The following is an 18,024-nucleotide window of genomic DNA, read 5'->3' as shown; positions in this document are numbered from 1 at the left end:
CTTACACATATTCGGTGGATATGATCTACAGCTCTGATATCGTGGGAGGGAAAGTGCATAATTTATTATTTCTGTTGGCATTTTAGAAAAGAGGAAAAAAGCAGATGCACGCGTAGTAAAGGGACAACGTTCGCCAGCAGCAATCGTGTTTATCCATAAATTAGCGCGAAGACGGGGAAAAAAACAATTTGCCGAATCAATAGCCGGAGTACAACGACTACTGTATAATATTAAAACCCCTATCGCGTTACACCACTAATGCGTATAGTCATCGTCGTACAGCAAACGCACACGTACCGCGTCCTTGTCGTCGTCGATGCATTTGGGGGAGAGATTCGTTGTCCGGCGTTGATTAATATAACGCCGCCAAAGCACCGTGTACGCGTGTGTACGCATGTGTGTACGGAAATATAACACGTACGCGTATGTGTGTATTAACGCGGTATTGGTTGTTCGCCCTTCTCTCGTCTTCGTGGCATACGTGTACAATAATCAGCACTCACGTGTATGCATTTTATTGCAATATTGTACTCCACTGTATATTATTAATTTTCCAGACCGTCATCGATATAAACTGACCAGACTTAGCATATTATGTGTGCGCGTGTGTATACTTACACACATTATACGCAACTCTGTATATTTCTCTCTCCGGTGGGGTCTCCCTGTCTTTCCGCGAACATAACGTTTAATTAATAAACGAACGAAATAAATACGAAACTAATAAATTTGAAACGACGACGACGATGGCGACGGCGATCGTCGTCGACATAAACAATACCAGCGCGAGCGTACATTTATACACGTGAATGTGTATAAAAACCTAAGCTAAACGAGCGCTGACGCGTGTGTACGGCGCGCACGAAGAAGGCAATCTCGTTAACGCTCGGTCGTGATACGCCTGTAATTATTAGGGTTGGAGAAATAATAATTCGTGTACACACACTAATTCACGTTGTACATATACATGTAAACTTATACGTAGATATGTTCACGTACGCATTTGCGTCTGTGTGTGTATATAATTTTACGAAACGTTTTTTTTCTGTTTTGTTTTAAAACGCGTGTGAAAGATTGTAAAGACAATCTGTTTACACAACGCTATTATATTATATTGTATAATATTATATGTTTTTAGGAATTATCATGTAAGAGCGAAATAAAACAGAATAAAAATTCGACCTCCCTCTACCCAAATAGCTTTTTATTATATCTATAGATGCGGACGTATTGCGATCGGCGGTTTGTTACGTTTATCCTATGTATAACGTACGTTCGTACGTTCTGGAACAAAGATAATAGGCATGCAGTATAGTCACGCGACTTGCGGATGCGGAAACGTTTTGTGAGCCCTCTGCTTTTTTTTTTCGCGGCAGATGTCTGCGAGTAGTGTTAGCGTGTGTGTGTGCACTCGATGCACAGTACACTATACGTGTGTCGAATCGTGTTGTCCACCTCAGCTACCGATCGTCTATATACCCGTTATAAAGAGACCGCCGAGCCGCATTGTCCAAATCAACCCTTCCTCGTTATCCTGCGTGCATTATCATTCGTAAAAACTTGGAGGGAAAAATTAGTAACCGAAAAACAGTCGAATCGCGCGAATAACGCGTTAATATTTTCCTAAATACAATTATTATTATTATTATTATTACATCTGTACATTTTTATCAAACACTCGGAATATGCGTTCCTTTTATATTATCATACTCGCTATTATAGCTACGCTCTTGGCGTGCCTATCACGTCCTTATTCTTCTTCTGCTTCTTCCAGTTTAACGCACTGACAGTTTTGCACTTTACAATTTCGTAAATACGGAGTGAGTAGCTCTCCATTCAACGGTGTGTCTTTAGGTGTTTTCAGTCTCTCATCGATACAGATCTATATCGCGATCAGCGGAATGCTACACCGTTCTTTTACGATGCAGACGACCGTAATAACACCTAGGACACTCGGTTCAGTCATGGTTGAAGTAGGTACTCCGCACGTGACGGGTCCTGAAGGGTAGGTAAATATTTTTAAGTAATAATTCCATGAAGTGTATTTCTGTTTACACGAGAGATAATGTACATGTATTTGTACACACTATCCATATCTTACCGAAGAAAAAAAAATGATACCCTCCTTTTACGTAAAAATTTGGTTTGTATTCTGCTCGACCAATATTACAAATTGTATTTTACAACGAATCTTATTTCATTTTATAAGTATATTATATTATGATAAAATGGGTCATGTTTGGTACGATTCATTGGTTATATTATTTTCCTACTTCAAGCAGATGTTTAATAATAGGTTCCGCTATAGGATACAATGCTTATACCTTTGTGTATATTAATGTATACATTTTTAATTACCTTCGGTCTTGAGAAAGTATAATAGCTATTTGTGTAGTTAGTTTAGTTAGTGTACATAGTATAGCAAAGTATCTATATGATTTTATCGTTGATTCATGCACATTGCTTTATAACTTAAATGTATTAAAGTTATGCGTTTTATGTGCTTTCAAAGTTATAAGAATATATATTTGACATAGAACTTACGGATGATATAAAAAAAAAAAGAAATTAAAATCCTGTTTAATTCTTAAATATTTTCTGTGTTTCTTGAATAGAAAACCGTTGTATACAATAATATATAGATAATATAGTGATAAAAATGTGAAGTGTAAAAAGAAATTTTAATTAATGAACAATATGCTGTATAGTACTATATAATTATTTCATGATATATTAGCATCAAAATACATCGTGCAGATCACTGGATATCAGATATTTTCACATAATTGTTTTCGTTTATAGTACCTATACATGATACAATTTTTACAGTCATTTCGTGTAAAAATTATATTTTACTCTAATAATGTGTAAACAATATTACATATTTCCTATACTATTTGTATCTATAATTTATTTTTCTGATGCACATATTTTTTCCAGTGAAAATAATCATGTTTATTGTGTTATGATTTTCTTCACGACTTAAAGGAAAATATTAAAAGTGGTTAGTTGTTTGATTTTTTTTTAAATTTAAGTACATTGCGCAAGCGGTAATACGAGTGCCGTTTATTGCACAAGTTTTCTTTAGATGTTTTATTTCGGATTCTATAAAAATATTATATAACGGTTAAACAATTTCTCGTAATTTTCGTTAAACCGGCATGCGGCTCCTTGAGTGTTATTATTTTTACTACTGTAAATTACGGGAGTATAATAGCAACCACTAGTCGAAAAGCGTTTTATCCAGACTTGATTGGCCACATGACGTATTGCCGCTGGTAAAAATACTGGGTACACAAAAGTCTTCGGAATAGAAAAACTGTTTCAAATACTATACGACGGGGATGAAAACGCACGCACACGTACAGCCTCGAACGTAATTGCGGTTTTCGATATCCGCCTACTCGTTTAAATGTGTTTACTGTGTTTTTTTTTCTTTTATTATTTCATATAAACTAACGTCAAGGAAACGGTACATTTGTATAGAAAAATGCACGCGCCAGATGCACGTTATATACGAGTATAATATGTATACGCGCGCGGTCTCTCTTACGAACGCCAGGTTGTAATTAGAAGTCGTTCCTGTGAATTCTCGCGGCTTGATCTGTGCGCGTTGAAGTCTCTCGAAACGCACTCGCGTCGGTATATTATTACTATTATTACTATTATTTTAATGTTTTATTTACACGTCAAGTTTAGGCAATAAATCTGAAAAGTTCTGGTACAAATCGTGGTACGTGTACCGTATTAGTACATCCGCCGTAAATCGCGTTTGGTATACACTCCGGTGTATGATAATAAATAAATATGAATACATATAATATACCGTACAACTCATTCCGTATAATTAACGATGATTTATTTGCTCATTCATTAAACGGCGGAACTCGCGAGTCGTCGCCGCAGCCGCCGCCACCAACGCCTTCGGCTACCACTTCACATGGATAGTGCGATGTTTTGACTGTTGGGCTGATAATTTTTCTCTTGTCGCGTTTTCCCAATTTGAATTTATTTTGGAAAAAATAAATGTATAGAACTGTGTGCTATGGGATTCGGAATGATGTATTGGTTAATTACTTTTTGTGCAATTACAGTCGGTTTACTTGGGAAATGCCATAAAAACTACGTTTGCATTTAAAAGAAACATGAAAATATCAATGTAATCGTTGTGTTCCTTACGGTCTTAAATTATTGTTATATTGTGTGTAATAAAACCTCGTTTCGAAAAGTGGTTTACGAGTCCTTAAAATAACGTTCGAGGATTTATTTCCTACGGTGATCGTGCATGCTCATCGTCCCATGACTTCACGTAATAGCTATCTTTTTGGCAATGGAGAAATTAAAATAATATAATATAAAATCAACATCTGCACACGTTTTTCGGGAATTGATTAATAACTCGCGTTTGTAAAATGTAGGAAAATAATATATTAAACCGCTAAATATTTTGATATATTACAGTAGGAGGATAGAAGATGATCACAGCGGGTCATATGGATTACATGTTAAGGATATCGTTTTACTGGTAGGATCTTTTACTGTTGTGCATGTAGATTCGAAAATTCCATTAGTTTTCGTTTGCATTGGCGTCGCGTGTCTCGTTTTATTCCTAATGAAATTGAAATCGGACACTTCGTGAGACTGTAGGTATATTATAACAAAACGTGTGTCGTTTTATTAACTAGGTATTTTGGAAAGAAAAAAAAAAGATTTTTATTTATGTTTTCGATAACGGTAGTAAAATAGAAGCCGGGTTTGTGAAACGTGGATATAATTTAGCAACAATTTCGTTTTACATTATTTTAAAGAGTATCTAAGGACATGCATGGATCTCAAAACATTATCACGATACAAAAACGGACGTGATTTCTATTTGATTATGAAAAACGTTTTCAACATCGAACACAGTAATTGCGGAAGACACGTCTTCAGGATTTTACGTATATACGTATAGATCCAAATAACCCCAAATTTGGCAGCGCGCGGATCGGTACACGACCAAACTGATGGAAAACGAACAATATGCGCGGGACTGTTACTTATTGTGAAACGATGTAGGTATATGCGTATTCCCATTGTGTTCATCGAGGCTCGTGTATAATTAGACTGGACCGGCGTAATAAAACGTGCGTTGCACTCTTTTTAATTGATCTTCCTGAGTTCGCTTTTCTCGGCCGATAGCCGCAGAACACAATGGTTATTTATGTATGTTATTCGCCGTCCGTGCGCGATTTCTTATAGGTGGTTTTTTTTTTTTTTTTTTTGGGACCCACTGTGAATCCGGGTAGGCACGAAAACGAAACACCGGCAGGACCGGTTTGATGATGGACGTGAATCATCCGTTTTCTACCAGATCGACTGCAGGCTCGCGGTTACAGTGCACAGGCATTCCCCCTCCACGTGGTTCCTTCTTTACCGTAAACAATAATAAAGGCTAAGCGTGGATTATTGAGAATAAAGAGCGAAAAGAGAAGAAGAAAAAACTGATTTATGTGCCGTAGAGCAGCGCGCGTGTAGTAATAAAACTAATTGAAGACATTACGAGCCTGAGGGGAAGAAATGGCGAATCAAAAAAAGGGTGCTACCCCTTAGCGATCGTCGATCGTTGGGGGTCCTTGTCGGAAATGGCGGACACAAATTTCCACACACCGGCAGCGGTGGTGGCTTTTCAATGGTTTTTTGTTCGGCAGTAATTCGTTTTTAAAAATATATCGTATATATGCTTGTATGTATGTGTGTGCGCGTGCGTCATGCTCTTTATCCTCGACCCCGACCCGTTTAACCCGATTTCTTTGGACATTAACTCAAGTCTTACCTGATATTGAAGACGTTTTTACCCCGTTCTTACCTAAATATTAACGGGTATAGTTATTATTATTATAACACCGGAATTTCTATCGTTTATAAACGAACAGTAAAAAAATAAAAACTATAAATTTCCAATATGGGTAATTTTTGGTTATGTTTGATGTTTGGGTTACACCAGGTTCAATTATTATAACGTTTCAATTGTTCTGACTGCATTATGATGGATTCATGAATGATGATGTTCGAAAGCATAATAAAAAATACATGATAAATTAAATACAAAACTTATCATAGCGGCTATTAAACGTAATCAAACGTCATAGAAATAATCGAAAACGATAGTCATTAATTCTTTAAGCGGAAAACAATTATTTCGCTGTGTACTGAAAAGATTATCGATTTCCAAAAACACGGACATTCGTGATTTTTAAATAAAATGTTTTCGTCTCAAGTGTAAAATGATTCGCCGAAAAATGATAAGCAATAGCAGCGTTAAATATTGAAACGATTGGTTCGCGACGTTTTCAGTTGTATTTCGTTTTACACATGTTTGGTTCGTATACGGTTTCCGAACGACGGGGTTGAGCCGCGACACGAAATACCGAAACAATAATAAAACTGTAATGAGACCGCTCGAGTTCAGGTGCGTACGGAGCGATGAACGCAATGGACGAAACAAACCGTATGCGTCCGACGACGATTTTTAACGTTCATCGTAAGGAGGCACACTTAAGAATATCTCGGGACTACGGTTCGCCGCGGTGATTTTCACGTGTACGTGAAATATTATCATTAACCCGAAAAAAGAAAGACGAATATATCTTTAGAAATATTTTTTGTACGTATAATATATTTATATGCAAACGCGTATCTCGTTTTGGTGATTTTTTTTTTTTTGGGAACCACATATGCGCGTACATTCTTCAGGTGTGATTCCGGGCTGCCCTCTCGGGACGTTAACGACCGTACTCGCTTAACTGGGCCATCTCGCGTGCACGACAAAGACGGAACGCGTGTACGCGCGAGACAGATAGAAGCGGAATAGATGCGCATAGGTATACAACAACACGAATACGTGTGTAATATATATATACGTGTATGAAGCCCCCGCGCCGCCGACCACTAATCATACTCTGGACGGCGGCGTGTTCCGGAGCAATAAATTGCCCGGTCTAAACAGCACTGGGGATCGTTGCCCAACGTGTTATTACTGTTCCGCTAATCAGTTTGATCATACAAGCATAACAATCATCCGTCCACGTCGTTATAATACTGACTGGAGCTCGATCGGGCGGGGGGGGGGGGGGGGGGGGAGAGAGAGAAAGAGTGAGTAGTGAGACGGAGAAAGGAAAAGGGAGAGGGCAGAGAGATGGAAAAAATACAAGGATCGTAAAAAAAAAAAAAAAAACCGATATTAAACAATATATATGTATATATACTCACTTCGGGTTTGTGTACCTCTTTTACTTTTTTTTTTCGGCCGACGCCCTGGAAATAAATCACAACAAAGGTACACAGTGCGTGTATGATATAGTGCAGCGCGTTTTGCGCCTCCGGTGAAGAAAGTGTCTCGTGACGATAGCCTTTTAAGGCGCCAAAAACGCCGTGGTAGTCAGGGGCAGCACCACGGACGCGCGCATAGAAATATTGTGAATTATTGGTCGGGTTATCATCCATCAGGTGACGAACGGAGAAAGCGCCGATGCGCCGCGAACGGGTAAAGAACCGTTGATTTACGGGGAGAAAAAAATTTATATTTTTTTTAAGAATTCGCACTTTAATACCGTTTCAAACCGTCTAAAAAAGCGTCGTGGGAGAATCGAGTTGTTGACTTTTATCGTTTATACCGTTAATAACAATATACGTTTATCGTTTTCCAAAACAAACAATTACGCCGTTAGGATTATCCGTGTTAACTCCCTCCTTGCATAGTCGACGCGCTGTTGTTCAGATCATCAATGATCAATAGTTCGTCACCTATGACATTTCGACGTAATCGGTTAATCCTGTGAACGGTCGTGTATTGCGACGTCGCAGCCGTTTTCAATTATATTTTATGCGTGCGCTACGAAGCACCCGTTTCTGCAACCAACTCTTTGGCCAAGGTAAACACCGAACGGTGAACCACTGTCACGTATATTTTTATCTTTACTACGTATATTACCTGCTGTACTACGCATAGTTAATCTTTTTAGTTACATTTACATATAATATCGACTTCAGATCCCATATGGCATCTTTGGAAGTAGAACCATCAATTTGAAAAATCGGTTAATTCTTCAAGGAAATATTGATATACAAATGAAAACAAAGTAGAGTTAAATTTTAGGTTTTTTTTTATTATTCACTGGGATTTCGATTTTTTTTTCGATCACCAGCCATTCAAATTAACAAAAATATATCACAACAATGTTCTAGTGCCTAGAAATGCGTAGTCTTCATTACAAGAAAATAAATAATAATAATAAAAAAAACAATAGTAAAAATGGCATTGTTTTTAGTTCTAACATTTCGTACGAAACATAGATTTTACATTAAATCGGGTTAATAGTTTTAAACATAAGACTACCAAAAGAACAAGATATTTCTTAGACTAGGTAACTAACCCCGCGATTTGTTTCAAAAATCGTCATTTAAATCTTTGTCTGCAAATAGTTTGTATAGATGGCAACTCTCTTATCAAAAATAGTATTTTTATTTAATATAATTTAAAAAATAGTAGAATAAAAATAATAATTATATCGTATTAAAAATATACAAAAATTTGCAGTCAATGAGTTAAATAATAATTTAATACATTTTTAAGGGCTAACACACGTTGGAATTTAAGATATACATGAAAAAAATATATATATATAATAGTTTTAACCTAATAGTAATGACTGAGAGAGAATTTTATTTACGATCTTTACATTTTTATTTTTACATAAAGAAAATATTAAAAAAAGGTTATAAAAGAATCATCTTAACTTTTATCGTAAACGTACAATAATTAAGCAGGAATGGTTGGCGTTAAGCCATATTTACAAACTGTACATGTATTTTTTCATTTTTTTTTATACAAAATAGTCACTATCTAATATCACAAATTTAATTATTAGGCAAGATAAGTTTTCGTACCGTGTATACTATATATGTATGGCTAGCGGTCTAGAATAGTTGTTGTGCACCCCTCTGTTGTGGTGGTGATGATGATGATGGTGATGTTTGTGATTGATGGCCTTCGGTCTCTGGTTGTTGGGAACGTCCGGGAGCGCGAACTTTAATTTCTCCCAGAAATGCTTGTCGCCCCATTGCAGGTACGAATTGGTTTTGAGGTAAAGTCGAATGTCCGGGTCCAGGTCCTTGTTGGGCACCTCTCCCAGCAGTATAACGATCAGTCTCTTCCTCTTGTCCCGGAGTACCTGATGGTGCGCGGATTTGAACTCGAACCGGCACCACTCAGACTTGATGAAGTTCTCCGACAGCACCATTATCGTGCGTTTGGACGATTCGACCGCTTGTACGATCGTATCGGATATGTAGCCGCCAGCGGGGAATTCCCTATAGTGCAGGCACAGCTTGTACGACGGATCACCGTTTTCTAGTATCGGGGCCAGTTCCTCGACGACGAACGCCTCGTCTTTGGAACTGTAGCTGACGAATGCGTCGAACAGTTTGTCCCGCTCGTCCATCTCGAACTCGGTGCTCTTGCAGAATATCCGCACGCCGAACCGCGAGTGGCACCAGACCTTCATCTCGTGCCGGAATACGTACACTACCATGGCGGTAACCACGATGAAGAACACGGCCGAGAAGGAGACGATTAAGATGGGCACGTAGTCCAGGATGTCGGGCCTCTGGACGACGGTCTTGATGGGTGTGGTCAAGTTTCCGCCGCTGTTCAGGGCCCCCTCGATCATGTTGGACGAGCCATTAAACGGTTTATCGGGCTGCGGCGGCGTGGCCGTCGTGCCGCACACCGCGGTCCCGTTGTCGCTGAATATGTTGAACCCGCCGGAATGGTCGAGACAACGGACTTGGTCGGCGTCCGTTACCGCGTCCGCGGCATACTGTAGGAACTCTTTCATTTGCTGGACGAAGTCGCACGCGCAGCTCCAGTGGTTCTCGGCCACAGTGAGCTGCGTGAGCGTGGGTGACAGTCGCCAAACCGGGAACTGGACGATCCGGTTGTGATCCAGCCGCAGCACAGTTAGCTGCTGCAAAAACCGGAATGTCGTGCCGTTGACGTACGTGATCCGGTTGTGGTTCAGATAGAGCTCTTTGAGTTTGTCCAGCCCGTAGAACTCGTCGCCGTGCAGCGTCGACACGCGGTTGTCGTCGAGGTGCAGCACTTCCAGCTCTTTCAGCCCCAGGAACGTGCGGTTTTGCACGCGTTCTACATTCGACGAGTTCAAGTAGAGCACTTTCAGTATCTTTCTGCCCAGAAACGCGTGCGTGCTCAACGTCCTGACGGTGTTGCCGTCCAAGTACAGGACCGTAGTGTTCATCGGTATCTTGTCCGGCACTCTGTTCACGTAACCCGCACCCGAGCAGTCGACTACGTTGGACGTCGAGCTGACGCTATGGAAACACGTGCAGTTCGTTGGACAAATCATTTTGCAGTCGCACGCGTCGAAATCGCAACAGTCGCAAGTGCTGCGCTTGGCGCACTCCATGTCGTACTGGCACAGGAACTGTTCTTCGGACGCCTCTTTTAGTAGCACCCGGGACTCGCCGCGGTTGTATATCACCTCGCACGTGGCTGTCTCCAGGTCGACCAGTTTCGGCTTGTTCCTGTCGGGTTCCACGCTGTACGCCTGCAGCCATTGCATTGAACAGTCGCATACGAACGGATTGTTGCCGACCAGGAACTGCGGCATCGGTCGACCACCTGGCACGGTGGATATCCTCAACGATTGCGGGTTGAGCGTTCTCAGACGGTTTCCGGTCAGATCGACCTGTGTCAAATTTGGCTTCTTGAAAAACGCGTACGACTGAATTTTGGATATCTGATTGTTGGACAAATAGAGATTTTGCACTTTGTCCGGAATAGAACTCCCGGTGACTTCGGTCAGTTTATTGTTGCTGGCGTCGAATCCAGTTAGTTGCGTTTCCAATTCGTAATGATTTCCCAGTTCGGTGATCTGATTGCCGTGTATGTCTAACCACTGGAGTCCCGTCGGTATCAAAGCGTAATCGAACCATTCCAAAAAGTTTTCAGATATGTTCAACCATACGAGGTTCGACAGTTTGGAAAACAGACCGCCGACGTCGCGTAAGTAGTTTCCGTCCACTCTGACAGCTACCAGTCTTGTGTTATTGTCAAAAGTGCCGGGTTCAATTTTTTGGATTTTGTTGTTGGCTAAGTTGATTAGATGCAGTTCCGGTAATCGGTCGAAAACGCCTTTGGATACGTTTGATATTTGATTTTTCAACAGTTTCAGCCCGATTAACTGGCTCATGGCCGGAAACGACGTGTTGAATATGTCGGTAATCTGATTGTAGCCTAGGTCTAACGTTTTAAGATTTGGAACGTTGTTGAGGACCGCCGGTATATCGTACAGTTTGTTGCCGTTTAGGTGCAAATATTCCAGATCGGTGGAGTTCCTCAGCGCCTCGGGATCGATGTACTGTATTTGATTGTTGTCCAACGACAGTTGGTTCAACGAGGGTAGACCGTCGAACGTGAACTGATCGATTCTGGTTAATTTGTTGCTGGACAGCACCAACGTTCTCATGTCTATCAGCGTGGAAAACACGTTTTCCGGCAAGTGTTGAACACCGTTATTATCCAGCCGTAACGACCGTAGCCGGAATAAATCTCTGAATATCGTCGCGTCCAATTTAGTTATGTTGTTGTTGGAGAGGCTCAACAGCACCAGGCGCACGAGACCGGTGAACGTTGCCGCATTCACCCATTCTTCCGTTAACTGATTTTCGGACAGATCGAGCACCAGTAGCCGGGACAGCTCGTTGAACAGCCCGGGTGCAAGAACGTTGATTGTGTTGTTCTGCAAGTACATCTCGCGGAGTTCACGGGTGTCGGCGAACAGTTCGGGTGCCAGGTTGACCAGCCGATTAGAGGCGACGTTGAGCACGGACAACGCGGACATACCGTCGAAACCGTGGTCGCCGATCACGGACAACACGTTGCCCTGCAGGTACAGTTCCTGCAGGTTGGACAAGTGCGAGAACACTTGGGAGTTGACCGAGTCAAAGTTGTTGTGGGACAAGTCGAGCACTTGGAGGGTAGCGCCGCACTTCTGCTGCCCGGACGACCCGAAGTGAAACAGTTCCAGGTGCCGGAGCCGGTTGCGCGTCAGGTTCAGGTAGACGAGGTTCTGGAGCGAGCAGAACACGGCTTCCGGTAGCTTGGCCATGTTGTTATAGCTCAGGTCGAGCCGTTCCAGCATGTTGAGCTCCTCCAGGAACGCGTCCGACTGCACTTCCATGTTGACCGACGTCCAGTCGTTGTTGTGCGTTACCACGGTCAGGTTGCGCAGCTGCCGGAGCCCGCGGAACGACTCGCGGGCCAGCGTGTTCAGCTTGCACGAATCGATGGTAAGCTCTTTGAGATCGATGAGCGTCTGAAACGTGCCGGTGCCCAGCGAACTGAGCAGGTACAGCTGATTGTTGCACTCGATCTTCAGCTTGACCGTGTACTGCGGCTGTATGATGCTGAAATTGGTCTTCTCCAGCTCGGAGTTCATCGTGCGCACCTGGCAGTGCAGCGCCACCTCTTGTTCGTCGGACACGGTCTGTGACACGATGGTCTCATCACCGTACGTGGTCACGGCCAGCCACTCGCACTCGTTGGGCGGCTTGTGCCGGAGGGTTTTGCTGAGCGACGCGGACATGACCAGGAGCACCGAACTCATGAGAACGGCGGCGAACGTGAGCGCCATGGTTAGGTACGGTTAGGGCGGCGGTGTGAACAGAGAAAGAGGGGGAAAGAGCGGGAGAAAAAATGGGAAAAGCAACCCCCGTCGTGTTATCACCGTACCGCCACCATTCGCGAACCGACGGCGGTGGGTGGTGGTGAGCGTGCGCGGAACAGAGACATCAACGAACGAGCATGGTCGAGAACGTTACGACCGGAGAACAGAGATAGAAACACACGCAGTCGAACCGTACAGGTATTCGGTACTACCGTTGTTACTACGATTATTATCCGTGATGGTGACGCGCACTCGCGAGCGCACCGCTAAAATCCGCACGCACGAACACCGCATATATAATTGTATACATGAAATACGAACAACGCACACGGAACACACACGGGCACGACGAGAACGACAGACGCGCGCGCGCGCGTACACACCAGTTCGGACGGTAGGCACTCGGAGACTGAACGCGCTGCGGGCGGCTCTGCGAGGACTGGTTGCCGTGTTGCCGCGCGCGCCCGTTCCCCTTCCAACGCGCCGCGTCTCGGCTCCGTGCTCGCTTCGGATGCCACGACCGGTGCCGCCGCCGCCAGGGTCGTCTTGTTTCCCAGTCCGTCGCCGCGTGTCCGTCCGTCCGTCTATTCACCCGGTACACTTTTAACACCTACTTAACATAGGGCGCCCCACCCGCCCTCCATCTACCCGTCCACCTATTCGACCGCCGTCTCATCCTGCCTCAACCGACGGTCGTCGCGGCGCTGTACGCTGTTCTATAACGTGTACGCGGCCTGTTATTATATTACAACGACGTCGTGTATTTTACGCGCGCGCTAAGAATTCGTCTGGTAATAGTGCGGTGTCGGGGGAGAGAAACAAACCTCTAATCGAAACGGATCGCCGATAAAAAATTAGTTACTATACGGTTTCGCTTTGGTCGCTCGTGTTCTCTGCACTTGGAAAACTTACGACGCGAAATTATTTCAGGCGGCGGTGGTAACAACGACGCCGCCGTCCGGTCACTGGACGCTTGTGTTATGGTTTTTTTTTTTTTTTGTATCTCATAAACGTTCTCTTTCTTTTTCTTGCTCTCCGTCAACGACGACACGTAATGAACATGACGAGTAGTTGAACACGTTATTGACGAGACGTATTGAATTATTAGCGAACCGACTGCGTAAACCACCTCACAATAATAACTCAGTTATTTCTCTCCGTGCATGTTTACAATATAATACCCGGCGGATGACTTCGATTTTCAATCCTGTTCTGTTTCGTTTTTTCTCCTCTGCAGCACGTCGTCCTCCACTACGATCGACGCGAAGCTGTGCCATAAAAAAATATATTGTTACGGCCCGGTACAACACAGCGTGTGTTAAAATCGATTAAAATTTGAAATATGTTTTTAGTATCTCATTATTATTATTATTATTATTATTATTATTATTATTATTATTATTATTATACTATTTTATCGAGATGTGTATGCAATAGAAAGGAATATTTTCGTTGCAGGAGAAATAACGCTAGGAAAGACTATAGTAATCATTTATTTAAGAAGAAAAAAACTAATTTAATCGTTGTATTATAATTTAGAACTAGGATGTGTAGTTTAAACACACGTTTCGGAATACATTTATCGATAAACATTGTGCTTGTGTTAGATACGTTAATATAACGTGACTTGCGATTTTAAAACATTGACTAGAAATACGATCCTTTACGGTTTTTGTCAGAAATAAACCTTTGTCTGATATGCTTCGTTTGACGCGTGTACATTAATATTTCCTTATTTACGAACATTGTTACGAAGGCGTAGTATCAATTTCACCTGTCGAACGTTTTCTTAAAAATATTTACTCGCCGTCTTGTCCCTAGTGGCTTCCCCTATATCCTTGACCAATGTCCTTTTATCTAATTTGACGTCTATATATTATCGTTACTTTTGTGCTCCGTAGAACTTAAAAAGGAGCCGGCCCGTTACCAACCAGAAGATTCAATGTGTTCAGTATTTAGTAGGGAGGGTTCGTACATGAAGCGTACGCAACAATAGAACGGGTGGTATTCATTATTTCTAACTACCCGTAGCCCCAGTTTTTTCTTTTCTTCCACATCGACCCGTGCTAAAATGCACCCCAACCCAACCACCTGAATGCACCAGGTGACGAAGGTGAATGTAATTTATACACTGTTAAAAAATTCATTTTCAAGACCAAACCACTCGTTGATTTATACCTAATCGTGAGACACCTATCCCCCGAATGGTCATATCATTAGACACGAAATTAGTGTGGTATTTTTTACGGCCCATAAGTCACTTTTTAGACTTTTGTACTATGTGCTTAGAAAAAAGATAAAATGAATGCCAATATGTTCACGTGGTTTTTCTTACCCACTACACTCGGACGGGTGAACAAATTTTTATTTATAGTTTGACAAAAAATATGTATTTGTATGACGTGTACGAGGGTTGATGTGATTCAGCTGTTATCATTAGTTAAAAAAATAAATCGGGACGACGTAAAAAACGAAAAATATAGTTTATTCGAGCGCAAGGGTGACGTTGACGATTGCCACTTGTGTACAAATAGATGAAAATAAACTCATTAAAGACAGCATGTACGAAAACTTACAACTTGTACGTATTACAGCGTAGTGGGCTAGAAAAAAAAAAAAAATGTAAACATTTTCAATTGACTGATTAGTTTGTTGTTGTCTTTTTGAACTAAACGAACTCGGTTTTATAATAATATACGTTCTTAAGTATTTTTACATTTAGAAGAAAATGAAGACAACAAATCCTCCCTGTTTTCTCGTACACGCTGGCTCCCAGACAATCTTGTACTCGTAATTAAATGGCCGTTTAATATTTTTTTTTTTTTTGGTCCGTTTTTATCATACACATTTACACACGTATACACGCGTGCTCGTGCACTTAATATAGGCTCGCTGCTTCCTCGGAGGCATTAGGACGTTGAACGACAGCGATCTGATAACGATATTATAATGCTCGGTTGTCATTAAACCCACACGTGGGTTTTGTAATTACAATGCGTATGGGAGGAGTTAACGATGTCGACAACCTTATGGGTAAAAAAAAAATATTAATAATAATAGGAAGAAAATAAACATCGAACATATAAGACACAAAAATAAATAATATAATACAGGAAAAATAAAAAGAGCATTCGACTGATCCATTCCTTTGAGAGCTGGAGGAAGGGGGAAGGCAATTAATAGTACAGGGTGTATTGCTTAGGCTTAACTTATGTAACTCAACGTAGTATAACTATGTAATATTATACTCGTACATGCATAGCACCAGGTGAAGTCGCGTAGTCATCCATCTATTATAAAGTAATACCTACGACGTGTTCTATACGTTATGGCTGTACAACACTCTTGGATAACTTATTTGCAATTATCGCACTGTAGATTATGCATAGCCCGACGAGATTATGTGTGCTGTAGTCACGATTTTTTTTTCCTAGCACTATTTTGGCTAGTTAAGCTGGAGTATTTGATTCGGAAATTTTTTATGTAAATCAGTTTTCGATAAAATTCAATGATATATACGAGCCTAAAATTACTTTTTTTACGCAGTTCCTTTTTGTGTTGAAAACACGGAGCTATGATAAAAAAATTAAATAATTTATAGATATATAACATAACATCTATACGAATATAATATCTGTTTTATGTCGTTATAATATAGGACGTATGGTTATTTTTATTAGTACACTTAATAGTTATTTAATATTTGCAGCTGATCAAATTTTGTACGGTATGTAATCGTTATAGATTTGAAACTTAAATATGCTCTGATTTTTTTATTTAAATAATTTTACTTATTTTATAATTTGTGCGCAACGTATATGTACAACACACTCGCATAGTTTTATAATTAATGAAAACAGTTTACATTCGATACCTCGATAATTATGTCTCTCGTGTAGTGTCTACCATAGCACCAAAATTAAAACATAATGTTATATCCTATGGTCGCTCGCAGTTAGACATATAGTTGCAGCGATTTGACATCATCTTCGGATGGTCATAAGTCCTATAATAAGTCATAAGTCGGATACATGCTGTATTATTATATGCTTTTGGATTTTTTTTTAGATTTATCAAATATAATCGTGATCCATCGTTGTATTAGTTTAGGTTGTTTTCGATTAATTGAACATCGCTGTTTGTAAACCATATTTGTAGAACGTCTCTGGGGTTAGAAATTAAATATTCCTCTGTGACAAGTTATCGCATACGGTTGCAGGATATCCTCGGATAAGCCGCATCCGGCCGCGTCGGTCACGAATACAATAATACGACTTTGTCGTAGCACGAAAACGCGCGAACGTCTATTTGTCACTACGGGTTACACGAGCTATTTTTAACGTACCCGCTTGCGCACCCTTTCGCCGATCCGAAAACGGTAATAATGAGCTTAAACGATCACATGCCGCGTGCCCGGTCGAAACCGCGTTAAAATATATTATTATTAGTGTAGCAGAGACGCGTTGCAGCGCAGCAGTAATTGAAGAACAACAGCGTCGTAAGACGAAACCGATTGTAACTCGTGAACGACTGTTCTGCCGATCGTTTCCGGCAAAGCGCAAACCCAAAACTAGTTTTCCTTACGATTATGCCGGAAGCACCCGTGTTTTCCGCCGAAAAATGTTTTATAGAAATCTGTCAATTTTCGTACAACAACTTTTACAATAAAGGTATGGTATTGACGACGGGTATACAAACCTATCACATGAACAGGGTTTAATTTCAGTAAAGTGTCGATTTAAATGTAAATAACAATTTTTGCTTGAAAAAAAGAAAAGAATAATGTAACTAAACAACAGGTAGTGTCCCCTGCTTTTTCCATCGCGTTGTTTCATATTTATTTGTATAATCACATTTTCTAATTGTACCCTCGTCCCTGTGTACCCGGTACTCAGATTGTATGTTACAGATAAACTTAACAATTTTTTAGGAAAAAAAATAATTTGATAGTACAAAATGCAATAAAACTTAATTATGTAGTTGATTTTGATTTATTCATATGTGTACATGCTTCGATAAAATATAAATTTTTTTTTATTGATACTCAATTACCAAAAGGTTTACACTATCCCTTGCGTAGACAAGTATTTTGTACGATACGCGTATTCCGGTCAAACATTAAAAGACACATGCATGTTTTATTGTATTTAATTGGAATGTATACGTTACATTACATCACAAAGTATATAACGTAGAAGAAAATTAAAAAATATTATGTTTTTCAATTGTTTAACGAGTGTTTATATTTTTTCTCTAGAGCGCATGCCGTTGTTGGTAGCGGTTTTAATGTGATGTA

General features: G+C 40.8%; 2 protein-coding genes across 2 annotated transcripts in view; one reads left to right on the top strand and one right to left on the bottom strand.

Annotated features, from left to right (window-relative positions):
- The window catches only part of LOC112690111 (lysine-specific histone demethylase 1A), a 308,655-nt gene that overhangs the window by 142,698 nt on the left and 147,933 nt on the right, over positions 1-18,024 (top strand). The window lies entirely within an intron of this gene.
- Positions 8,157-13,157, bottom strand: LOC112690110 (toll-like receptor Tollo). Its single transcript, XM_025564035.1, has one exon. It carries the CDS (start codon positions 12,693-12,695, stop codon positions 8,937-8,939), a length of 3,759 nt encoding a protein of 1,252 aa, XP_025419820.1. The 5' UTR covers positions 12,696-13,157; the 3' UTR covers positions 8,157-8,936.

Source organism: Sipha flava, unplaced genomic scaffold (genome assembly GCF_003268045.1).
Source record: "Sipha flava isolate LNK unplaced genomic scaffold, YSA_version1 48_pilon_pilon, whole genome shotgun sequence".
Taxonomy (NCBI): domain Eukaryota; kingdom Metazoa; phylum Arthropoda; class Insecta; order Hemiptera; family Aphididae; genus Sipha; species Sipha flava.
Note: the sequence above shows the minus strand (reverse complement) of the source record. Positions and strands in the feature narration are given on the sequence as shown.